General features: G+C 45.1%; 1 protein-coding gene across 3 annotated transcripts; it reads right to left on the reverse strand.

Annotated features, from left to right (window-relative positions):
• Positions 1–4651: 4651 nt before the first annotated feature.
• Positions 4652–25241, reverse strand: LOC119813187 (protein RoBo-1-like). Of its 3 annotated transcripts, none has more exons than XM_038328357.1 (8): positions 25120–25241; positions 24730–24863; positions 11620–11697; positions 9529–9618; positions 9235–9348; positions 8633–8788; positions 7283–7411; positions 4652–5694 (listed from the first exon to the last, which is right to left on the reverse strand). In XM_038328357.1, the coding sequence occupies exons 4-8, from the start codon at positions 9611–9613 to the stop codon at positions 5504–5506; spliced, it is 675 nt and encodes a 224-aa protein (XP_038184285.1). In that variant the 5' UTR covers positions 9614–9618; positions 11620–11697; positions 24730–24863; positions 25120–25241; the 3' UTR covers positions 4652–5503. The 3 variants fall into 3 exon arrangements, with proteins under 3 accessions (XP_038184285.1, XP_038184284.1, XP_038184286.1); XM_038328356.1 differs by lacking the exon at positions 25120–25241 and adding an exon at positions 25021–25103; XM_038328358.1 differs by lacking the exons at positions 11620–11697; positions 25120–25241 and having other exon boundaries at positions 24730–25076.
• Between the last annotated feature and the right edge of the window lie 1440 nt (positions 25242–26681).

A 26681-nucleotide genomic window follows, 5' to 3' on the forward strand; every position in this document is an offset into this window, starting at 1 on the left:
TTAGCTGTTATGCCCTAAATGCCCACTAGATGGAGATGTTCCTCAATAAAATTTTGTGCCCATTTTCTTCCTCTGGCTTTGATAATTGCTTTTGTTTTGTTGAGATAAGGTCTCACTATGTAGCCTAAGCTGGCTTGGAATTCATTGTGTTGACCAGGCTGGCCTCAAATTCATAGAGATCTGTCTGTCTCTGCCTCTACGGGCCTCTATGATTCCTTCCTCTTTGTTTTAATATATCTCTCCCCAGATGTTGTATCCCTCTGGTCATGTGTGTGTGTGTGTGTGTGTGTGTTTGTGTGTGTGTGTGTGTGTGTGTGTGTGTGTGTGTGTGAGAGAGAGAGAGAGAGAGAGAGAGAGAGAGAGAGAGAGAGAGAGAGTGTTTCTTTTGTGTTTTGTGTCATTTCAAATACATTTTGTGAATCTGAATACATTTTATAGAGAATTTCATACATGAATATAATGCATGTTGATCGAATCCACCCCCCATTTCATCCCTACAGATTCCTTTCCTATTCCCACCACTTTTTCCTCCCTCCATATGCTTTATTTTTTGAAACCCACTGAGTTCTCTTAGTGATTCTATTTAGGCATGGATGTAGGGCTGTCTACATGGGTAGCCTCTCAGAGATCATGTCCCTCAAGGAAACTCACTCTTCCTCCCCAGCAACCTTCAATTGCTAGTAGCTCCTCAGATAGGAGTAGGGCTTCATGATACCCTCCCCCATACAGGCTGAGATTTTGACTGGCTTGATACTGTGTGACAGCCAAGCCCAGGAAGATGGCTGTGCAAGCCTGGGGACACCTGGGTTTAAATCCCCAGCAATACATGGAAAAAAAACAAAAACAAATAACTGGGTATGGCTATCCTTGCTTCTAAACCCAGTGGCTGGAAGTGGGGGTGAACCTTCAGATTCTTCCCCCCAAAAAAAAGAAAGAAGAAAGGGAGGGATGGAGGGAGAGAAAGAGGGGAGGGAAAGAAGGAAGGAAGGAGGGAGGGAGGGAGGGAGGGAGGGAGGGAGGGAGGGAGGGCAGGAAGAGAGGAAGGAGAAACTCATCTTCTCTCTCCAGCATCACTAGAAACCAGTTACCATCAAATACTCTCAGCCTTTTATTAGTGTGCACACACACACACACACACACACACACCTCATTCCTGCTTTCATGGTGGAGCAGTGTCTGCCTCAACCCATCCTGATATGATGCTTTCTCTCTGACTCCTGAGGTGTCGTCATCTGTCTCTTCAAAGATCCCAATGTTGCTTATCACAGAAGAACACAAGGTACAGGGGAAGAGCCGTGAAAGCAGGAGATGATGGTGGGGGAAGATAGAAAAAATAGGGTTAGAGGTGGGGGAGAGAGAGAAGGTGAGAAGACAGTGGCTCAAGAGCAGAGAAAAGGAAAGGAAAATAGCTCCTACCATTGAGCATATTCTGATAATCTGAGTTGTGCCAACTGCTGTAGTGATGAGGCGAGCAGGTCTGCTTTTTGTCCCGCCCGGATTCTGCATGGCTAGCTTTACACCTGAACTAACAACACACAAATTGTTTTCATTTAAACATTGCTTGGCACATTAGCTCTAGCCTCTTACTGGCTAACTCTCACATCTTGATTAACCCATTTCTATTAATGTGTGTAGCACCACGAGGTGGTGGCTTACCGGGAAGATTCTAATCTATGTCCATCTTGGGCCGGAGCTTCATGGCATCTGCATGACTCTGCTTTCTTTCTCCCAGCATTCTGTTCGGTCTATTCCACCTATCTAAGCTGTTGTCCTACCAAAAGGCCAAGGCAGTTTTTTATTAACTAATGGAAGTAACACATAGACAGAAGACCCTCCCACATAAAACTGCCCCACACTGGAGCAACAGCTGGGACGAACCTTCTGTAAATTTGTGTCTGCTGCAGTCATTTACTGTGGGCTCCATGAAACTCCCCAAATTTGAGAGTGATTGTTATCTGAAAATGCCGTCGGAAGAGAGCATCCTAGTTTGTGTTCTGCTGCTGTGATAAACGCCATGGCCCAAAGCAACTTGGGGAGACAGGTCTTTATTTCATCCTCGGATTACATCATGAAGGGAAGCCAGAGCAGGAACTCAAGGCAGGATCCTGGAGACAGGAGCTGACATAGTACTATACAGGAACTCAGGGTAGGACCCTGGAGACAGGAGCTAATGTAGTACCATACAGGAGCACTGTTTACTGGCCTGCTCTTCAGGCTCATCTTCCTTCCTGACACATCCCAGGACCACTTGCTCAGGGATGGCACTACCTACAGCTCCACATCAATCATCAATCGAGAAAATGTTTCACAAATATGTTTACAAGACAGTCTGATGGAGACATTCTTCTCAGTTGAGGGTCTCGCTTTCCAGGTGACCCTGGTTTGTGTCAAGTTGACAAGACAAGATCTTTACATTCTGCATGACACAGAAAAAAGTGACTTCAAGAGGAAGATGGGCATCGAAGAGGCTCCTCATGGAGTTGGTTAGCCATTTGGGCAAGAAACTGCTCTTGCCTGGACTGCTTAACTGAACATACAGGATTCACAGAGAAATGACTGCTGAATTTGCCTAAGGGTGAGATGGTCCTACAGGGTTCCTGCTTCATAAAATACTCTACTAGACATTCTGCAGGATACAAAAGAAAATGACTGACAAACTGCCAGTGTAGGTGAAACTGTCTTTGAATTTTCCTGCTTCATGAAAATGTCTGCTGAAGACTATGGGCCTGCAGGCTGAAAATGGATGCTCTGATGATACAGAAGAACTTTGGGTGACTGTGCAGGCAACAAGATGTCTCTGTCAATTCTAGAGTTTTAGAAGTTGCTTACAATGTACTTCCTGCTTACTTGGTAATATTATATCCTTCTGGAGTCTTTGATGGAATTGAAGAATTTATAGTTATAGTTTTTCCTTAGTTATGATAAAAGATAAAGGAGATATAAATATTGTAACTGTAATTCTTACTTGATACCTGTTTTGTTATATGTAATTTTACTATGTTAAAGTTAAAGCGTTCCTTTTTGTTTAAACAGAAAAGAGGAAATGGTGTGGAAGGTTCTTCTGTCTATGTGTTGCTTTTATTGGTTAATGAATAAAGAATTGCTTTGAGCCTATGGCAGGGAATAATAAAACTAGGCAGGAAAAGCTAGACTGTATGCTGGGAGAAAGAAGGTGGAGACAGGGAGATGTCATGGAGCTACTGCCAGAGATAGACATGCTGAAACTTTGCTGGTAGGCCATGACCTCGTGGTAATGCACAGATTAATGGATATGGGTTAAACTAAGATGTAAGAGTTAGCCAATAAGAAGCTAGACCTAATGGGCCAAACAGTTATTTAATGAATACAGTTTCTGTGTGATTATTTCAGGTCTAAGCTAGCCGGGTGACAAGGAACAAACAAGCAGACCATCATATTACAAATTAGTGCCCACTTGGCCAACTAAATCCACGTAAAACCTGAGAAGGCTTGAAAAGGAATTCTAGACACAAAAATACAGTTTAACACAGATTCTTGCTGTTTGCTGGCAGTGTGCAGCAGCTCCTTTCAGAGGGGTCTTACTGATTCAGCAGTAGCAGCTGCATGGTTTCAAAATTGCAGCTTCCAGGCCATGGGCCATGCTGTTAACAGGAACTCTGGCTCTTTGGGGGAGACCAAGCATCTTGATGGGGTTTGTGAGCAGCATGCTGTGGCTTACTTGATGGCAATGTGGACTGGCTGTGTGTCTGGAAATGGGGTAGTGTGTGTGGCTTTCAGAGGCAGTAAATGGAGCAGCTCTGCCATTCTGGGCTGGCAGGCCAGGCAGGCAATGCCATTTTTCTATTAGCAAAGGTGCAGTTAAAGTTTTTTAAATGCGTTTAGCATTTTAGGAAGTGCTCCTGGACAGTAAAGAATTACAGATACACAGTAGGACAGATTTAGACATAAAAGACCTCTAAATGGGTCACAGTGCTAGATAAATGTACGTAGGCTTGGGAGAGAGAAAATAAGAGTATAGAGAGTTGGAAAATCAGTAAATGTTTTTTTAAAAGAGGGGGTAAAGTCTTTAAAGAGACAGTAAGACAGTAATAGATTAAAGGAATAAAGGTAATAAAATAAATATTAAAAAGTAATAGTAAAAAAACAGGCCATGTAAAGATGGAAAATTTCACAGAGTCTGGATTATGTATATTATTGTGTTTTCTTTAAATTTTTTGACTGTGAAGGAGCTAAGTACAGAGAGACATTTTATTGTATGGACTGCTAAGCTAAACCAGCATGTATATTATAAAGGTATCTTGGCTTCAGAATTTGGGTCTAAGGATATGTTGCTTTGGAAAAGAGGTTCTTCTTTTGCTTTCACAGAGGATGAGAACATGTGCATTGCTTCCAGACCAATATGGTTTGATGGTACAAGACCTCCCTGAAAGATTGCTGTTGAAACCCCCACAAAGAAAATACTTCACCCAATAAACAGGAGGAAGCAGTTTGGAGAAACTACACCCATATTCTCAAATATTGTTCATAAACGTTATTTTACATTTAAAGGGCGATAAGCACCTCTTTAAGCTTAGCATTTATAACACCTTCTCTCCTAAGATGTAGAGCTATACAGAGTTCATGGCGAGGATTACACATGTGGTTCAGAGGTAAGAGAGGCTCAGTTGTCCCTGCCTCCTTATTTTTATTTTAATGTGTATGGTATGTGTGTGCACATCGCTGTGGGGCCTCAGCTCTGGTTCTTCATGTGCTGCCTACCATTTTTGTTGTTGTGTTTGAGATGGGGGCTCTCACTGGCCTGGAAGGCTCCCATTGCGTTAGGCTAGGGATCTGCTTGTGTCCGTTGTCTTAGTTTTGGAATTCAAGAGCATACTTCCATGCCAGATTCTTATTTTGGGGGGAAGCATCTTGCCATGTTTGTAGCTTTTGCCAGCCTGAAGCTCAGCATATAGCCCATATTATTAGGTGCTAACCCTAACCCTTAACAATAATCCTCTTGCCTCTGCCACTTAGACAGCAGGACCACAAGTATTCACCACCATACCCAAAGACTTCAATAAACTTTGGAAAATGATTCTCCTGGGCTCTGCACTGTTCATTCAAAATCTGTTTTCTAGGCCAGGTGTGGTGGTGCACACTTTAATCCTAGCACCTGGAGGCAGAAGTAGATAGATAAATCTCTGAGTTCAAGGCCAGCTTTATCTACATAGTGAATTGTAGGCTAGCCAGTGCTGTGGAGTGAGACCCTGTCCCCCCAAAATAAAAATATTTTTATTAGCAATGGACAGTTACAAATCAGGAGCGTAAATTGATAATTGCTCTGGGGATGTGTGGCTCAAGGGGTGGGTAGGGACAGGAAAGAGATCACAGTCTTGTGAAATGTGCCAAAAAAGAAAGTAAGAGTTTCTCATCCAAAGTATAATCTGTAGTCTTTACTTCTCCCCTGTTGGGTAAAGGAGTCATGAAAGGTTGCTGATGTGTTTAAATGTGAAAAGGGATCGTGGGAGTGACAGTCCCCAAAGGATCAAAGCAAGGCTTTCACTAGGAAAAGACCAGCCAGAACGGATGAGATGGACCTGAGAGGGGGGCTCCCTTTGGAGCAGACGGTATTGATCTTCATATTTTCCCCGATGGTCAGATTCTTCAAGTTGCAGGCAGATTTTGTCGCGCAGCCCATGCCATGTATCACACGTGGGGGAAGGCTCTCAATCACTTCTGTTAAAGAAGAGACCCAGCAGTCATTCTTTTCTCCCATCTCATCCCCCCCTCCTCACCTACATCCTTCGAAAGGGAGCTCTGATCCGAAGGGTCCAGAATCCACAACTTCCCCCACTGCATTCATGAGAACATGAGCACAGCTCCATCCATGTGGAGTCAAGCCTTCTTGTTCTCTGGACCCACTGTCTCTCCCATACAGAAGGAATCTTAAAAGGATCCTCCCATCTTAGACACAAGACTAACGCTGAGGCCTCTGGGTACCCATGGGCTGGGAGAGATGAGCTCAATGCAGGTGAGGAAGAAGGCCAGATGCAGGATCTCAGCTGTTGGCTAGAACCCTTCGAGTGGGCCTGCCTTCCCCTCCCTACCCTTTCTCTCCTTCTCTAGGAGGGAAATATTATGGACCTCCCGCAAACTGACATTCTTTCTTCTGAGGATTCTGAGTTCCCTATAGAATGCACCATATATCTGTTCCCCAAGGTAAAACACCCCATTGTGGGTGGCTTCAATCCTCCTTTGCGTTCTGTGAATCCCCATTTTCCAGCTTTGTCTCAACTCATCTAGACAAGGGGCCTGTCCACTGTTCATCCCAGAACCTCTGTCAAAACTTTTCCCAACTAAAAATGTAGCTTGCCCCCAGACCTCTCAAGCTCTCCGTCCACCACTTAGTCGGCTCCTAATACATCACTCATTCCACAAACCCTTTCCATATATTGTTCAGGAGAGAGTTGCCAGCTCCTCCTCTAGCTGTGCATTCCAGAAAGATGTGTGTGTGTGTGTGTGTGTGTGTGTGTGTGTGTAATCTTTTCCGAAATCTAGAGTGACACCAGGTAAAACTTGAGTGCTTAATCGCAGGCTTTGGTGGCCACAATGGCAACAGTGGTAAAGACATCTGGACCCCAAGTGCCATCACCTCCTGTACTTCTAGTGAGCTACAGCTCCATTCCAGGACATCACAGCAACGCAGGTGCCCAAACCTGACTCCTCTAGGGAAAGGAGTTACATTCCTTCTTCGGCTTCCCTTCCCTCCCATTCTTAACCTTTATCTCCAACAAATGGCTCCTTCCAAACCCTACAGACACATGGCCCATAGGACCACTTTCTCCACGTGGACACAGGTTTCAAAGACGGCCCACAGGGTCTCTTCCATCTCCTGGCAGCTTCCACCCGTGTCCAGTCAGGGTCGCTCTAAACTACCAACAGTCTATAAGAGGAAGTGTCTTGTTTCTGGGATTAAAGCATTAAATCCACGGCTCCCCTTTTCTGTGTCTCTATTGTTTGCCCTAAGGAAAGCCAGTGGTTAGTCATGAGAACACTATGGTAACTATAAAGAGACCATAAGAGAAAGAATTGAAACCCACCAGAAACCACAAGTAAGCTGGGAAACAGACGCTGATGAATGAACACAGCCCCTAGGACACACCCTGAGCCAGGACCATGCTCCTGGCCATTCTCAGGTTACAGATCTACACACGCTGAGATGCAATCAATGTTTGCTGTGTTCAGTTGCTACGTGTGGCATAGCTCACCGCCTAGTGATTCACTGCCTGTGCTCTTAACAAGATGCTCGAGGAAGGACTCATACCTCTTGCGGTAACCTCCATACACTGTGTCTCTACTCCGGTGCACTTCAGGGAAACTGGGTTACACGTGCCATTGTCACTGAAACAGGCAGGGCATTCAACACCATTGGGTAGGAGAGATGGCCGAGACACTAAATGGAGAGAGAAGAGGTTTCATCTTGGGGAACAGGCAGAAGAAATAGCTGAGAATGTATCTACCCACTATTCATCAAACACTGGTTCTCCTCGCAATTCTACCAAAAAGCACTGTAGCTAGAACAAGCTGGAAGGAGGCCCAGGAGAAAGATGAGCTGGAAGGAAGTCCAGGAGAAAGGCCCTGCTCTGTGAGTACAGAGACAGATCTCACAGAGATCCCATGCTGTCCTCACCTTCACCAGTTACTCGGCTCTCGGTCCTGGAGGAAAAGTCATAAATAGACAGCCAGAGCTACACAGAGAAACCCTGTCTCAAAAAACCAAAACAAAGCTGGGCGGTGGTGGCGCATGCCTTTAATCCCAGCACTCGGGAGGCAGAGGCAGGCGGATCTCTGAGTTCGTAGGCCAGCCAGGTCTACAAGAGCTAGTTCCAGGACAGGCTCTAGAAACTACAGGGAAACCCTGTCTCAAAAAACCAAAAAAAAAAAAAAAAAAAAAAAACAAAGGAAGAAGTCTAGATAATGGGAGAAGAGACCATCTGTTTTCTCGAAAGATGCTGTTTATGGGGTGAGGAATGAGTTGGGGTGGTCATGCACACCCGAACTCCCAGCTACTCCTTTGGAGGCTGAGCAGAAGGATTGCTTGAGACTAGAAGTTCAAGACAAACTTCAAAAACACAGCAAGGCTACTTCTCAACAAAACAAAAATGAGCCTGAGAAATGAAATAGGTGGGAAAGCCCGTCAATCGGAGAGGCAGAGCAAAGCCGTTAAACCAAAAGTCACTTAGAAAAAGTCCCCAAGACCAGTTCCTGCCATCCGACTGTCACTCAGTCTACCACACAGAAGAGCCTGTATCTATCTCAACCCATTTTCAAGGAGCGTTCTACACAAAAGGGAGGCAAGTGTCAGTGCTGTTTCCCGGCACAGAGATAAGCCCACAGAGAGGCAAAGGAGACACGGAGCAGATAGCAGAGACACTGAGCAGATAGCAGAGACACTGAGCAGTTTAGCGGAGACACGGAGCAGATTAGCGGGGACACGGAGCAGATTAGCGGGGACACGGAGCAGTTTAGCGGAGACTCGGAGCATATAGCGGGGACACGGAGCAGATTAGCGGGGACACGGAGCAGTTTAGCGGAGACTCGGAGCATATAGCGGGGACACGGAGCAGATAGCGGAGACAGACATGGAGCAGATAGCGGAGGCACAGCCACTCACCACTTCTGGGCTCTTTGTTGCACTGATCAGTGTAGCAGCATTTGTGGTCATATGTAAACGTCCGATAGCCCCCCAGGGTTGCTGAGAATGCTAGCTCAGTACACTTGTCTTTAGAACAGCCTCTCTCTTGGAGCCTTAGGTCTGTGGCTGGTTCATCTGAGAAACAAACCCCCAAGAAATGATCTCTTCTGAGGTACAGAGAGAATGGAAGAAGCATCCAGGGGTAAGGAAGCTGTTCCCTCATTCTCTCTGTCTTTGTTTCCTTATCTCCAAAAGGCCTTCTGTTATTGTTTCTGAGAACTAATGAACAGAGGGGACACTTTGTTGCGATGGGTCTGAGGTCCAGTAATAGAGGGTTTGCTTAACGTACATGGGGCCATGAAAATGATCCCTAACATGGCAAAAAAGAAGTGTGGGTTCATTCCCGTAACTCTATGAGGTTGATATAAGTAACAGAGCCAAGGACTCTCCGCTCTGTCCCTAGGGACTACATCCAGTATCAATGCCCATCCCCATCACCTCCCAGAAGGCCACACTCCCAGCCCCATCCTTCAAGGAGGCAAGGATAAACTAGACGACAGTAAGAGTCCAGATCAGCTTACATGGTGCTTCAAAATTCTGCACTCGGTAGAAGCAGCCTTTAGAGGATTCACAAGTCCTTGGATTAGATAAGCATCTCCCATTAAAGCAGTCTTTGTTTTCACAACTGTAACTCTCTGCGAAAAGGAAACAAACAGGCTCAGAAAGTCATCCCAGGGCTTTGCAGCCGCTGGCAAGTTTCCCAGGGGCCAAGGAGTCACAAATGTCAAAGGGATCCCTGAAGGCTTGAGCGATTGTGGCGTCCCCGGAAGGCACCTTACTGCCCAACTCCCACTTCCCATCCTTGGCACTCTCACCCACACAGATGACAGACAAGTGGGCGAAGATGCAGACAGCAAGGAGACGCTTCAGAACCGAGGACCAGGACATGGTGACTCGCATGAACACTGTGCAAGAAACAAGAGAGGACAAAGGAGTCAGAGCTAAGCGGCTCAGCCCTTGTAATCCAGAAACCCAAATGTCGCAATAGTATCTGTTTGTGCTTTCACTCATTCACTAATTCATTCTGCAAACCAAACTTTACCCAACACTGGCTTTACACTAGATATGGCCATTTGGAAAGAACCAAACTGACAAAGATGCTATATCTACCACTAGGCTACAAGGGAAGAAGAGTCAGTCAGCCTGAGAAGGAGTTTTGCTCAAGACGGATTCCTCCTGCAAGGGTCTGGAAGGTACCAGATCTCTTTCCACAGCCGAAATGGCCAACATGGTCAAGAAGTGACTCCTCTGGGGAGCAGGTGGAGGCTCTCTCTATGTGCTGCAAAGTTCTGGGCCATGGTGCTCATCAGCCCCTCAGCTAAGGCTCACCATTTCCAAAGCCACCATTTCACAAAGAGTCAGCCTCCGCCACCAGGTGTCACAAGCACACACTAAAAATGCTCACCAAGAAGACCTGATGTCCTGAGCCAGAGGAGGAGAGAAAAGCCAGTGTTCTCTCCTTGAGACAGGAGGAGGAGAGCATGTACAAGGAACGTTGAGGATGGGCTCTCTCTCTCTCCCTCCCTCTCTCTCTCTCTCTCTCTCTCTCTCTCTCTCTCTCTCTCTCTCTCTCTTCATTGTCACTGACTTTTGCAACCTAGTGGTCGTTCTCTCGCAAGTTGACATTATAAATTGATAGCATCTTAGCGTGAAGCCAAGTGCACTAAACTAAACTGATCTGCTAGAGATGGACACCACGAGAACAGCTCTTCCTGGACCTCTGGCTTGCAGAAGAAGGAAGAGGAGGGGAGAGAAGGGGATCAAAAGGCCTCTGGGCCTCAGTGATCTATGCAGGGGACTTCCGTGTTTAAAAGTTATGAAGCAAGCCCGGCGGTGGTGGAGCGCGCCTTTAATCTCAGCACTCCAGGAAAGCAGAGGCAGGTGAATCTCTGTGAGTTTGAGGCCAGCCTACTCTACAGAGTGAGTTCCAGAACAGCCAGAGATACACAGAGGAACCCTGTCTCGAGGGCAAAAAAAGTTACGAAATGAAGTTTGGCCTGCCATGTGTGCCTAGCGTCCTCCGCATTCCCTCAAGGCAAATCCTAGCATGGCCACTGTACGGTGCCACCATTCCTTCCTTTTTAGAGTCAAACCTTGAGACACATGTGCATTTCTGCGGGTGAGGGACTGGGCTTGTTTTTCTACATTTTCTCTCTCTTTCTGCCCATTTTTATTCCAAACTCCTGCTAGGTACAAGTGTTCCATTTCTCTTCTAAGGAGAGAAAGGGAAAGCTAAAGGGACTCGCTCTTCCTCTGCCTTCCTGCAATCATCTAGATCTTTATCATGGTTTCTCAAAAGCCAGGACTGTACCATGGGAGTGAGGGCAAGGAGAACCTTCCTGGGAACCCAATATGCTGAGCGGTGAAGAAAGTGAGGGCCGTAGGGAAAGAACAGCAAGCATGTCCAGATGCCCCCAGAAGTTGGTGTGTAGAGGTATAGGAGAAGGGACACCGTGACCAGTCCGAGATCAGCAGAGCCCCAATTGCAATCTCTACCGAGGCCTGGATGCTGGGCAAGGGAAAGGTTCCTGTTGCCCACACTAAGCTGACAAGTATGTTAGGGGATACAGGAGCATGTTCTTGAAAAATCTGCCATGGCCCGACAATGGCCAGGTGAAGACCATGGGTCCCTGATGAGGATCCATCCTCCATCCCAAAGAGAAAGCAGCTGGTTGTCAGTGCCTATAAGATAATGGTCAGGGTTTGGCGCACAAATCCCGGTATTTTTTCCTAGAGTTATGTCTCCAGGGCCCCTTTGTCTATTGCCAGCCTAGGAAGGAATCCCAACTCCCTGCCTTACAGAATCACGAATTCCCCACACAACCTAGCCCCACGCCACTTGACTTCACATCCTCTCCCGGCTTCTCAGTCAACGCCCAAGACTCTACATTTCATTCTTCTCTTACCTGCTCAGACTCGTAGGCCTGCTAGTCCTGGACCGTGGATTCCCGGCCAGTTGAAGGAGATGGAGACAAGGAAGGTGCCTGCAAAGAAGGTGTCAAGAGGCCAGCCTTACAGCAGAGCCTGGAGTGAGACCTTCACTGGGCTGTCCTCTACTGCCAGAGGCCTGGATTCTACCCAGCAGGCCAGCCAGAAGAGAGCTCACTCGGTCACTATGAACAGCAACCCGAGGTCACTGTCACAGTGGCAGTGAGAACAATGTATGGCACCCCACTGACCGGGAACCACCCAATTCTGTGCCAACTTCCTGATCCCAGGGCAAGGCCTCAGCGAAATCTCCATGGTGACAACCGGCCAGATATGTGCTAACCTGTGGTCAAAGAAGATTGGGCATAATGCTTACTGGGGACATAGAGGATTCACTGTCTGATTTGTATCCCCTGCACATTTGGCTTCAGAATGATCCTGAATTCCCTCAAGGGCTCTCTATCACAAGCTCATTCTTGCCAAAACACCATTTTGCAGAATGACAGCAGCCAGCGGGGCATCTGTAGAGACCCGGGTGCCTAGAGATGACAGTCTTTCTCATTATGCTGTGGTGTCATCCTGACAGCCTTGAATGGCAGGGGACCCTTCATCCTAAGGAGCCCATTCCTGGGAAGGGGTCCTTCTCCTCTCTATGGGTTGCCTATGGTTAGAGGAAGCTGATACATGGGCCTAGAGTCTGCAGCAGCCTGAGCAGGAATAGAAGAGGGCTTGCCTGATCTTAGGAGATAGCTGACTTCCAGGATGCCAGAGCCAAGCCTGCTGAGAGGCAGGGTATAAATCACAGACTTCAAAGCTTAACAGCTTTAATAACCAGGTCTGACTTCAACTAATAAAGTCAACTAAATGAGTAATAATAAAGAACATCCAAAAGGATCTTATTCAAAGTGGCCACACTGGGAAGAGGGACAAAGATGTTTGGTGACCTGTCCGCCAAGACCATCTTTAGGATCCTGGCATGAGGTTTCTGCTTCAGTATAGTGCCAGTCATATGCCTAAAGAAGCAGACCTGACCGAAGTGTGACCCCACCCGTCACTGCCTAGGCTCCAGTCTTTTCTGGAAGGCCGTTTCCAAACGCCTCGTTAGAACATCCTCTTTCCTACCCAGCAGGTCGCTTACACTGGCATGTGTGGCTGGAGGTTGGAGCTCCACTCATCCAAGACTTCACCTGTTTTAATGGACAGTAGATTCCCAGGGAATGAGGAGAGAGGGCATGAGAGAGAGAGAGTAGCCTGATGGGGACACAGCCCAGTCAGAGTGAGCAGCAGAGGCAGAAAGGCCCTCTCTTGGGTTCAGCGCCTGTGGCCCAGGGTAAATACTGACAGCAGGTGAGAACAAAGGCAGCAGAAAGGAGGGGCTTCAAGCAAGTCAGGTACCTGTGCCCTGGAGTCGGTGACCACACTCATTTAAGGACAGGTTCAATGATAAGTAAATAACCCCGCCCAGATCCTGGCTTCTGGGTGGTTGCTCTGCTTAGTGAAACTGGATGGAGTCCTGCAGCTGCAGACTCTGTGATCTTGCCTTCTCTCTTTCTTGGCCACATTTTGATATCTGGTGTCTCAGAAAGTCACTGGGCACAGGGAGTGAACTCTAGAGAAGTGCCCCTGGGTCCCACTTTGAAACCCTTCCACACCTAGCTGGGATCACTCAGTCTATGGAGGAAGGAAAGTTTTATATGCATGTTTCTCTGAGAGAAGCTTATTCCCTCAGTGTCCTGTGTGAACTTTTGGGTATATGGTACCACGCATGACATCACTCTATACTTGGGAGACCATCGCTACCTCATCAGGATGAAACATAAGTTAGGCCCAAAGTGGTACCCAGCCTCCCTATCCCTCCTCTTTTCTGCTTGTTGTGTTCCTAGGTCCTAAAATGACAAGGGTGTGCTTTGCCACACAGGACACATAGGAAGGTCACATAGGCTGTGTGGGCAGTGAGAAATGGGCAGGGTAAACTAACGTCAGTGGGCTTCGAGCTATAGAGTGGTCCCTGGTGGCTTGATACCTACCTGACTTGTGACGATTAAGGTGGACACGTTCCCCCTCCCTGAATATATAGACCAGACAGAGGACATGCTGCTCCGCTGGTTTGGGTCTCACAGATATCTTTTTATATGATGATGATGCTTTGCTGTCCCTCAGAACTTGTTAGCCCTCAGAGGGTCAGTGTCTCCCCAGAAAAAATGGTATTCTACTTTGTTTCACTTTTAATGTGTCAAAGCATAATAAAAGATTAAATTATGTATGTACACACACACACACACACACACACACACCCCCGCACGGACGCACATGCACACACAAGCACACACTGTGTAGCACCTGCACTTGTCACTACAGAAATCATATCAGTCACCAGCTGCCCTGAGAGTTGCCACAAACTTAACTAACATCGACAGTCATGAGCAAAAAAGGAGGGGAGGATGTGGGCAAGTTGGTGTCAACAGATGCATTTAGAAATAGGAAAATCTGACAAAACAAGAAAAAAGTGGTGAAATAATCAGCTGGAAAATGGAATCTTTAAAAAAAAAGGAAGACTTCTAATATTCTTACCACGAAGAAATGACCAATATTTGAGGAGATAAACATTATTATTGAGATTTAACCATTAAAAATGTAGACATTTGTAGAAATAAGCCATCATATTCAGGAAGGATAAGTAATTTTCATTTGTTAAGGCATACACATGATATATATATATATATATATATATATATATACACGTGAGCATATGAAAGACAGTGACAAAGGGTTGAGGACAGAGGGGAGGACAAAGGCATCGGAGATCACCAGCTGTGGCCAGACTGCACCTTCAGTCTACAGCAGCCACTTTATCAACAAGGTCACCACAGGAATGGGAGGGCACCAGAGTGGAGGTAAGTCGGTAGAGCGCACGGGCATCCTGCACAAAAGCACTCGGTTTGATTCTCCGCACTTCATAAACCTGGGCATGGTGACACGCACGCACAATCCCAGCAATCGGGAGGCAGAGGGAGGAGGACCACAAGTTCAAGGTCATTCTCAGATACTCAGCAAGTTTTAGACCGGTTTGGATTGTGTGGGGAAAAGTCTCAAGAAAGGGAGAGTGAGAAGGGAATCCTTGACTTCATATAGGAGCTATTTTCACCAATTTTAGAATTTATGTAATCAAACAAGATTCGAATACTTTGAAAAGGCATGAGGTTGATCTGCGAGTATTGTAGTTTATAAAGAAACAAATCCTGGGCCGGGCGGTGGTGGCGCACGCCTTTAATCCCAGCACTTGGGAGGCAGAGGCAGGCGGATCTCTGTGAGTTCGAGACCAGCCTGGTCTACAAGAGCTAGTTCCAGGACAGGCTCCAAAGCCACAGAGAAACCCTGTCTCAAAAAAAAAAAAAAAAAAAAAAACCAAAAAAAAAAAAAAAACAAAAAAAAAACCCGAGGCCCCTTAGATTGAAATAAAGGGCATGTGTGAGGCAGAGATGCCCTGCTCAGCAGGAAAACATCTGGTGTGTTCCTGGGAAAGCATCACATCTCAGATGATGCTCTAATTTCTGACCTACACGGTCACACAAACCCTCTCCAACTGGATGTGCAGTTCCAAAGTGTTGTGCACCACTGACAAGAACAGAGATGCAGAGGCAGGACCCAAAGAGACAGGAACAACAGAGACAACCATAAGGTGTCACTCACTCCCTGTGACATCATCAGAAGACACAGGTATCTGGTCATCTTCTGCAGGCTGTCACATGCCTGGAATCACTGGGCTATCCAAATACGTACAGTTCAGCACCACAGGCTGGACAGCTAGCCCACTTCAGGAAATTCCCATGTTCAAAATTGTTACAGTCACCTCAGCCTAAATGACAGAAATGCATGCCCCCCACCCCTACCCTTCCCTCCCCCTCTCTCTCTCTCTTCTCTGTCTCTCTCTCCATCTGTATAAGGAGCTTAAGGGAAGTTTGCTCCCTTTTCTGCACCAGTATAGGCAGTTGCATGCAAAATGGTACCTCAGTTTAACCCCATGCACATCAGAGACCTGTTTCCCTTCACAGCCTGGTCCACAGACCCTTCATCTACACCTTACACCTAACCCAGTTAATCATCAAAGATGCAGACCAACATCTAGGGTTCCTCTTACATGAGCCTGCGCATCAGCTCACGGCCCAGTCCATGGTCACTAGATTATCCTTCTGGGAGCTCACAGATTTCTGATCATGAACTAATGTAGCATTCAGAAAATTTTAGCATAGTTTTAAAAGAAAAACATTGCAATCAAACTTGAGCTCCCATAAATGAACTGCTTTTTCACTTAGTGAAGAGACAGACCTTCGAAATACTTAGTCTGAGGTTGGCATGGCTACCAGGCTCCAAAAATGACTCATAACCAACTCAAGTTCTTGGTTTCAGCTAAGTTCACTGAGATGAGCAGACACTGCATCATCAGCCACTCTCCTCCTCCCCATGAACACTGGAACATCTGCCTCCAGTAACGTCTGTTGCCCTTACTTAAAAGCCTCCCTCCAGTCCAGTGGTTCTCAACCATCCTAATGATGTGACACTTTAATACAGTTCTTCATATTGTGGTGACCCCCAACTATACAATTATTTTGTTGCTACTTCACAACTGAAATTTTGCTACTATTATGGATCTTAATATAAATATCTGATATGCAAACCCTGTGGAAGGATCATTCAATCCCCCCAAAGGGGTCAAGACACATAGATTGAGAACTACTACTCCACTCATTGTCACTGCACCCATGGAGACAACAGGATAGAACTATCCAGTTCTCCCTCAATTACAGATTCTGAACTGAAAATGGTGTCCCCTCTCTTGAGCTTTCAACCCTTCTGACTGCTCCTAATGGCTATGGACAGACAGAGCATATTCACCAGCCCATGGACCAATGTTCTAACATGCGAACAGACTAGAAACAGGGAGAATAAGCTCTATGGGATATCAGGAACAGAGTGCATTCTTCAAATTCATTATTAAGTACTTACACATTCATATATTAGAATGTAACTGTATTTGAGAACACTGTCTTCTGAGAAATAAATCAAAATGAGGCTATCTGTGTAGGCCCCATGAGAAACAACAAGAACAACAGGCAGGGACCTGAGATAGACAGGGAGCAAACCATATGACACCAGAGGAAGCGATGGTCACCTAGAGTCCTCAGAGAAACAAGAAGTGCCAGGATCACAAGGACAGAGATCCTGCTGGGCATCCCTCTGTGGTGCATTGCTATGGCAGAGTTGCACACTCAAATTCTGGTTGAACAGAAGACTGGAATAATACAGCTTCACAAAAACACTGGGTTTGCTTTAAGAGGCTTCTAGACAAACTACAATGTAGAATCAAGGAAAGAACCACAGGCAAGCTCACAGGGTCCTGGTAAGTTCCTATTCACCATCCCAAATGTGAGTACTCAAAGACAGGTCCACCTTAGTGAAGCCATGCTAGACTATTCCAGACTGACAGATAAAGCCTTACCAGAGAGACTGGACTGTTTAAAGGCTGGCAGTCATGTTCTCATCCCAATGGTGAGTGTGAGTCTGTAGGGTTTCTTTGTTTTTCCACATCACAGTATCCAAAGAGCAGAATTCAAGGCTCTGAGTTTGTTGACAGCCATTACAACTGTCCTGCCTCTATGTGAGTGACCTCTATAAGCAGCACAAGTTTCAAAGGTATTTTTAATCACAAAACCCAAAATGTTCTCTAGACACATATCCAAGGTTTACGAAACTGGGCTGGGAGGCCAGAAGAATTAACGGTCAGGACTGTGCAGTTACAACATCAGCCCTTGGGGCTGTGCACACCTCTGTGTGATTTCAAAAGCATCTAGTAGAAATCTGTCTGACTACCCTAAGTTTCAGCATGCAGGTTTAAAGTTAAATCCCATACATACAAAGAAAAGGCCAAAGTCAGTGTTTATGCTAATGTTCAGGATACCCGGGCACATGTAGAAATTCCTGAACCTGTGGAATCCTTAGCCATTCCTGAAGATGCCTCAGCTCTGGGAAGCTGGTACCTAAAACACACAAATGGCAAAAGTGGATTTTGCTGCTTGTTTTGTATGCAGGAAATGGGCCCACATTTCACCAACAGGCCACACCTTTGAAACTTATTTAGGCAGTGGTTTTTCTTTTTCACTATCATTGTATAATTTACTTGCATGGTGTAACAAAGTTTTTGAATATTTTTATTGATATAATTTACGCACTGCATAATTCACCTTGAAAAGGTGAGAAAGTGCAATAAATTAGGGTTTTTCTCCAGAAGTTCTGCTGTCATTGTCACAGTTGAGGGAAGATACCTTCATCCTGTGGTGGAGGCTGCCAGCCACTATTACAGGCAGTGCTTTCAAAATGGATGAGACACTATAAAAATACCAAATCTGGGAACCATGGGTATAAAAGGGGAAAAAAATTCATCCTAAAGAGAGAGAAAATATTTTAGTAAAGTCACATCCGAAAGTTTCCTCACATTTGGAAAGTGATAGTTAAGCAAGAGAGGAGTAAGAAAACATCAAACAATACTAAACCGACAAAATGATCAATACAAAATCAATACATACAAAATGATCGGTACAAAATCAATGCATGCCTTTCAGTAATTCCTCTTAATTTCAGGGTTCTTAATTAACCATATTTTAAAAATTACAGTCTATTCAGTTGGGATAAAGTGGGTTCATACGTTTGCTGCCTCGGAGAACATGCATCTTTCAGGAAAAAAAAATGAACTCTGCTTTTAGAATGGAAGCATAGAAAGGATGTTCTGGTGGGGGAAGTCCTTCTGAATGTGTTGCTTTTATTGGCTAATGAATAAAGAAGCTACTTTGGGCCAATGTCTTCACAGAATATAGCCAGGCTGGAAAAGATATATATATAGAGAGAGCAGGCTGAGTCAGGAGACACCATATTGCTGCCACCACAGACAGATGTGCTATAACCTTGCCAGTAAGCCACACCCACATAGATATACACAGATTAATAGAAATGGGTTACCCAAAGATATAAGAACTAGCTTACAATGTGCTTAAGTGATTGACCAAGCAGTGATTTAAATACTATAGTTTCTGTGAGATTATTTTGGGGATGATCAGCTGGGAACAAACTAACAAACTCCCACCAACAAATTGGCACCTAACATGTGGTTATCCAAATCCACATAAAACCTGACAAAGCTTGAAAAGAAATTCGAGACACACACACACACACACACAAAATAAAATAAAACAGAGTTTGACACAGCTTCTTGCTCTGTTTGCTGGAAGCCTGCCACAGCGCTTTTAAGAGAGGTCTTTCTGATTCAGTGCTAATGAAAAAAACTGCACAGTTTCTAAACGCCAGCTTCCTGGTCCGTGCTGCCAGCACAAACACTGCCTCTATCAGGAGGTCACGCATTTAAATGGGGTTTGTGAGCAGAGTGCTACAATTTATTTAATGTCAACCTAGACCTGCTGTGTGACTGACAATAAAGCTGTGAACATGGTTCACACTGAACAGACCTCCACCATGTTATACTGGGTGGAGCCAGAAGGCAAAGCAGCCTTAGTCCTAGTAGGTATGCTTAGCATTATACGAAGTGTTCCTGTACAGGAAATAAATTTCAGATATACAATAGGACAGATTTACACATAAAAGACCTCTAAATAAGATACAGTGTGTTTTTAAAAAATGTATATAGTCTTGGAAGAGAACAGAAAAAGAATAATGAAACATTAAAAGTAATATAAAAAGGAAAAAATAGTAGAGCAAAACAAATAAGCCACATAAAGATGGAATATAGCAGAGTCTGGATTATGTATATTATTGTGTTTTCTTTAAATTTTTTGACTCTGAAGGAGCTAAGTACAGAGAGACAATTCATTGTATGGGCTGCTAAGATAAACTGACATATATATTTTTTAAAGGTATCTTGACTTCAAAATTTGAGTCTCAGGATATGTTGTTTTGGAAAAGGGGGACTTCTTTTGCTTCTACAGAGGATGAGAACCTGTGAATTGCTTCCAGAAGAATGTGGTTTGATGGACCAAGAGGCCCTGACAGGTCACCTTGAACAGCCCCCAAAATATTTCACCTAACAAAAAGCAGGAAGCAGTTTGGAGAGAACTATGCCCAAATTCCCCAAATATTGTTTATAAAAGTTTGTTTATGTTTAAAGGGGGATATTATATAGAGATCAATACTTTGCATTGGTATGAATCTTGTTTTACTGATACAAATTTAAGGTCAGTTTGTTATATGTATATTTCTGCTCTTGATTAATGTATTGTGTTTGTGCAGCTCATTTAAAAATGCAATGTATAATTAAGAAATATAGCTTAATAGATAATCATCTATAATAGTCAAGCTTGTAGTCATGTTAGTTAGATTTTCTGGATATATAAAGATATATTTTAGTGAGAAAGATAATCTTCAAATCTTTCAAAAACTAACAAAATATGGCATTTAAAATGTTTTAAGAACTTAGGATTTTCTCATTACAGTGAGAAATATTTGCTCCTGGCAGCACCAATCTACTTCAAGAGGATGATAGACATCGAAGAGGCTCCTTTTGGAGTTTATTAGCCATTTGGGCAAGAAACTGCTCTTGCCTGGACTGCTTGATGTTATGCTGTATGAGCTGGACATGCAGGAACCACAGAGAAATGACTGCTGAACCTGCCTAAAGCTGAAACAGTCCTCCAGAGTTCCAGCTTCATGAAAGAGTCTGCCAGACATTGTGCAGGACACAGAAGAAAACAACTGATGAACTTTGCCAATACAAGGCAGAACAGATCTTCAGATTTCCTGCTTCATGGAAAAGTCTGCCGAATACCATGAGCCTATAGACTGAAGATGGGTGCCCCAATGTTACAGAAGAACACTGGGTGACTGTCCAGGTGGCGAAATGTCTCTGTCAATTCTAGAGTTTGTAAGTTGCTTATATTGCATTTCTGGTTTACTTAAGTAATATTTTATCATTCTGGAATTTGTGATGGAGTTGAAGAATAGTTATAATTATAGTTTTCTTGAGTTATGATAACAGATATTGTAGATATAACTATTGTAACTATAATTTTGGCTTGATACATGTTAGATGTAATTTTACTATGTTAAAGTTAAAACCTTCCTTTTTATTTAAACAGAAAAGGGGAAATGGTATGGGGAGTTCTGTCTATGTGTTGCTTTTATTGGTTAATGATAAAGAAGCTGCTTTGGCCAATGGCTTAACAGAATATAGCTAGGCTGGAAAAGATATATAGAAAGACCCGCTGAGTCAGGAGGCATCATGTAGCCATCACTGCAGACAGATTTGCTGCAATCTTGCTGGTAAGCCACAGCCACATGGCTATACACAACTTAATAGAAATGGGTTAACCAAAGATGTAAGAGCTAGCTAGAATGCGCTTCAGTGATTGGCCAAGCAGTGATTTAAATAATAAACTTTCTGTATGATTATTTTGGGTCTGATCAGTTGGGAATGAACAACCAGCCTCCCCCCAACAATGTCCCAGGCAAATGGAGCTAGGAACCGAGCAGGTGTCTGTCACTATTTTAATATCTAAGAAAATAAGCCTCAGACACAACTAATCAGGAGAGATAAAAGTCACCTCATTCCAACAAAAAAAAAATAATCCATGAGAGCAATAGAATTCTTAAACACATACTCAGCAAACATGGATCTACCTAGCTTTGTCAAACAAATGCTCCACCCTGATGATCAGAAATGAGGTTTCTTCTTTCCTTAACTGTAATTCAGCATTTGTCTCTTTGGTAACAGCCATCCTAACCAAGGCAGCCCAAAGTAGCATAAATCCTAATCTCTATGGTGGTTAAGGTTATTGAATGCCATTTGCATCTCTTCTCAGTTTATTAGCCCATTTCTCTTCCTCTCTCTCTCTTCCTCTCTCTCTCTCTCTCTCTCTCTCTCTCCCCCTTCTCTCCCCCTCCCCTCCTCTCTCTCTCCCCCTCTCCCTCTCTCTCTCTCTTTCTCTCTCTCTCTCTCCACTTAGTGGTAAATTATGGGTGTTAATCCTCTGTCAGATATATAGGTGTAAAAATCTGTCTATAAAGAGGAAGTGTTAGAGGTTCAATGTCCGGGAAAAGTAATTTGACAGACTTAATTGCCCCATGGCTGATAATATAAATGCTTTTGGAGACAGTCTTCCCAGAAGTCATAAGTAGAGATCCTCATCCACCTTGTAAGAACAGAGATTAGGCCAGGTGGTGGGGCACACCTTTTAAACCCAGCACTTGTGAGGGCAGAGGCAGGTAGATCTCAGTGAATTTGAGGCAAGCATGGTCGCCTGGTCTACAGATCACGTTTCAGGTCAGCCAAGGCTACATAGAGAAATCCTGTCTTGAACCTCCCCCCCCCCCAAAAAAAACAGAGATTAGTGCCCATGTAATAGATATGCAGCAGGCAGCCAACATAAAAATGCAGAAAGATGGTCAGCTAAAACCTGAGGGCAAGTCCTTCTCCCAGGACCAAACCTCACACTTCTAGCATTCAGAATCAGGAGAACATGAGGTCGTGTTTCTGCCATCCATCTGTGGCAGTGAAGGGCCCAGACTCTCACCCAGTCTGCCCCACACCTGCATTGGCAGCCATGACAGGCTGCAGAAAAGACCCAGCAAGATGTAGGCCCCTTACTCAGCAGAATGTGCTCAGTCCCCGACCTTGCCCGACCTTGCCCTGATTACTGGGAAGAAACTTCCAGGTATCCTCCTTGTGGTGCAGAACCAACCAGAAGTTAGCTGGTGGGCTCTGGATGTGCTTTACTGAGAATGCTGGGATGCAGTAAGTGCCCCCCCCATGGCGTCCAGGTATAGCTACCTTTCAGCAGCTGCAGCCGACCAATCAGCTCAGGACAGCTTCCCCCAGCCCAGAGGTGTCCCAATCCTGAGACTGTTACTATGCAGCTAGCAGACCCCAGGTGCCCCCCTTGCTCTACCCCCAATATATGCCCTGCCCCACTGCATCTCTAGGTCCCTGCTACTCCACCCACTGTGTTGGACGGACAGAGGAACCGAGTTATCTCATGATTAAGAAGACTCTTTGCTTTTGCATCAGATCTGGTCTCTTGGTGGATTGGAGGGGTTCACACCGTGGGCACAACAGTGCACTGTGGTGACAGTCCCTGCACACTAGTACTTGAGAAACTCAGAACACTAGTATAGAATAACTTCAAATAGAATCTCCAGAGAGACATGAGGTTTTAGTCAGGGGTATATGACAGGTGGTCGGTCATATGAGGTCCAGGCCAGCCTATCTATGGCTAGTTCTAGGACATCCAGGGCTACATACAGAGACCCTGTAGCTAAAGAAAGGAAAGCAGCATTGTATAATGGTGTAGCATAGAGTTTGGGGCGATAAAAGGCTGTGGTGTTAATGGCTGTGGAGGCAGCAAACTCTACTGAAGTAGCCACTGCTACCCCTACACAACAACAGTGGTCTGGGCAGCAGCACTTGCTTACTGGTTAGGTTGTGTTTTCTCAGGGAATGGAGAAGGGAAGAGTTGGTGTGAGCACAGAACAATTCAAATATGAGAAAGGCCAGAAACCTGAGCTTGGTTGGGTGCAGCAAAACCCAGCAATGGAAACTGAGCAGCTTCAGAGTTTTCCAGAGTTGGTAGATATTTTATTTTCATGATCAAAGATACAAATGTGTCTAGGGACACTACAGAAGTCATCATAAATGTTGTCCTAATCCTAAGTCTAAGTTTACTTAGGTGTGTGTGTGTGTGTGTGTGTGTGTGTGTAAGAGAGAGGGGGGGGAAAGGGAGGAAGGGACAGAGAGAGAGAGAGAGAGGGAGGGAGGGAGAGAGGGTGGGAAAGAAAGAAAGAATCAGCAACTTTTAAATCTAAGAAGCTGATACTGTATAACTGGATCCATCAGCGCCATCTAGTGGAAGTCTTTATGCCTTAAGGGAACAATCTGGTTCCCTTGGAATGACTGTTCCTACTTGAGAAGCCATCTTGCTTCTCTTGTGAGCAACTGCTCCCAATTATGGACTGATTTCACTATGGGGTCATCCACAAGGTTCTGCTGTTGCTGTAATCCAAGGTGATAACAGGCTCTGGACAATGATGGAGAAGTATCTTTCAGGAGGCCTGAATAAGATGGAAAAGCTGACCAACAGAATCCTCAGTTATTCTTCATTAAAGGGGGTCAAGGATGGCAGATTAAGAACTGAAAATGTTCAAAACAACTCGAAGATTCCATCTTACACCTTCAAGAATTGCCAAGAACAAAAACACTGATGACAACTTATTCTGGAGAGGTTGTGGGGAAAAGGGAACACTCCTGCATTGCTGGTAGGAGTGTAAGCTGGTACAGCCACTTTGAATATCAGTGTGGAGATTTCTCAGAAAATTAGGAAACAACATTCCTCAAGACACAGAAATACTACTTTTGGGTATATACCCAAAGGATGCTCAATCATGCCACAAGGACGTGTGCTCAACTATCTTCATAGCAGCATTATTTGTCATAGACAGAACCTGGAAACAACCTAAATGCCCCTCAACTGAAGAATGGATAAAGAAAATGTGGCACATTTACACAATGGAGTACTACACAGCAGAAAAAAATAACATCTTGAAATTTGCAAGCAAATGGATGGAGCTAGAAAATAGAAAACATCATATTGAGTGAAGTAACCCAGAACCAGAAAGACAATTTTCATATGTACTCACTCATAAGTGGTTTTAAAACATAAAGCAGAGAAATCCAGCCTACAAATCACAATCCCAGAGAACCTAGACAACAATGACGACCCTAAGAGAGACATACATGGATCTAATCAACATGGGAAGTAGAAAAAAACAAGATCTCCTGAGTAAATTGGGAACATGGGGACGTTGGGAGAGGGTTGAAAGGGAGGGTAAAGGCAAGTAAGGGAGCAGAGAAAAATGTAAAGCTCAATAAAAAAAATCAACAAAAATATTTAAAAAATAACTGAAAATGTGTACCAGCAGCTCTGAGACTCCCAAACGTGACATGCTGACCTGAGCAAGGATATGACCAGCAGAGCTGAAATCAGGGACACAGATGCAAACAGAAGGCTGAAAGCCCAGCTTTACGCTGCTCTTACCTGTGAACTGGGTGTCTGCAAGCTCTGTGACGTGGCTTTACAAAGTACTGGGGCTCGGCGTGATACAAACAAGAGGTTGCTTTCCAGCTTCCAGGCTGATGGTGCAAATGCAGAGGCAACCATACAGCGGAGTTCTGGGGTCAGGAGAGGAGAGGAAGGCTAATTAGCTGAAGTGTCACAAAAGGGACTACAGTGTCTTGTGAGCATGTGCGCAGCAGAGATGGAGAGAAGCCAGAGCAGGTGCGGTATTGTCTCCCAAAGAACAGAGGATCATCCCATGTCTTCACAGACCTGAGGGCTGCTGGTCAGGGTGAAAGACCCCCGTCCCAGCCTGTCATAATGAAAGACCCCCGTCCCAGCCTGTAGCAAGGTTCAAATTAAGTCACCTACATAAGCTTAGAAAAACAAATTTTAAGAAACCAAATGGGGCTCAGCTGAACAGGATATCTGCGGTAGGCTAGCTCTGTAGAAACTGGGCCAACAGGAAGACAGCAAACCACTGGCACAGTATGTCAAAACCCGAGTGCTGAACTAGATCTTATGGTTTTTCTTATGAACCTGCAGATAGACAAACAGCCCTGTCCTAAGCTTGACCCTAACCCACCATGCAAGAACCAATGAAATGCTTGTTGCTATACAGCCTTTTATGTAACACCTGAACCCCCTATAAATGCATGTTGTATTCGCAGCCCGGCATATTCATTCAGCTAGCTGCTCATCCAGCTGTGCTGTCCGCAGCATCCGCAGGCACCTGTGTAAATAATGAACTGCCTCTTGCTTTTGTATCCAGTGGACTGGTCTCAGTTCTTGGGTAGGGGGATCCCCAAAGGTGCGAGACACCCGTCTTTGGGGTCTTTCAAGGGGATACTCAGAGGCGGGCATGGTAGCCAGTTAGGGTTTCTAGTGCTGTAAGAGACACTATGGTCACACATTTAAAAAAAAAAGTTCACTGGGTCTGGCTTACAGTTTCACATATTTAATCCGTAATTGTCTTGATGGGAAACGTGGTGGCAGGGACACAGACATGATGCTGGAGAGGGGCTGAGAGTTCTACATCCAGATTAGCAGACAGCAGGAAGAAAATGGCTTGAGCATCTGAGACCTCAAAGCCCACCCACTGTGGCAAACTTCTTCCAGCAAGGCCACGCCTGCTCCAACAAGGCCTCACTTCCTGATAGTGCCACTCCCTCTGAGCCTGTGGGGACCATTTTCCTTCAAACCCCCACATGGTGTCAGACATGGGTTTTTTAGTGTGGGGCGATAGCTACAGGCACCAAGGGAGCTTCACGACTGCATGCTTCATGTATCATTGACTAGAAGGGTGGGACTGGAGCTGGGAAAACACCAACCCTTTATTGTAGGAACACACCCAAGTGACAAAGAGGTTCCTGATTGCCGCTACCATGTCGCAAAGAAGGAGTGGCAACTACCAGAGAAAAATGCACGCAGAGAAACTCGTCCTTGATCCTTAGGCCCCAAAGCAAACTGTGCTTCTTGGCGTGGCGGTCTATGATGTGCACCACGGTGTTCCACTCTCATCAGGAGGCAATGGAGGGGGCTTCTTTGCTTTGGTCAAACCTCACACGGAACACCATGTGTCCTGTCCAGAGCTCCTCGTAGAAAAGCTCCGGCAGTAACTCTGTCAAAGGACTGCTCTCACGATGCTCTCACATGCTCTGTGTCAACTGAATTGCTCCCAAAGATGGCCACAGTAAGGTCCTCAGTATAGGACCATCTGCAGAGCCACACTCGGTTCCAACCAGTCTCACTGATGCGTACCTTACAGAACGTTGAGATATTTTTAATTGGTAGGTCTTATGATCGGCTGGGTTCTAGTCTATAAATAAGCACACATCTAACCCCGACACCATTTGTGTCATCCTTAGATGGTGAGAGAGACTTTGCAGAAGCAGGTAAGGACCATGAGAGGGGAACACTGCCCTATACTACAC

The sequence above is a fragment of the Arvicola amphibius genome, chromosome 4, assembly GCF_903992535.2.
Source record: "Arvicola amphibius chromosome 4, mArvAmp1.2, whole genome shotgun sequence".
Taxonomy (NCBI): Eukaryota; Metazoa; Chordata; class Mammalia; order Rodentia; family Cricetidae; genus Arvicola; species Arvicola amphibius.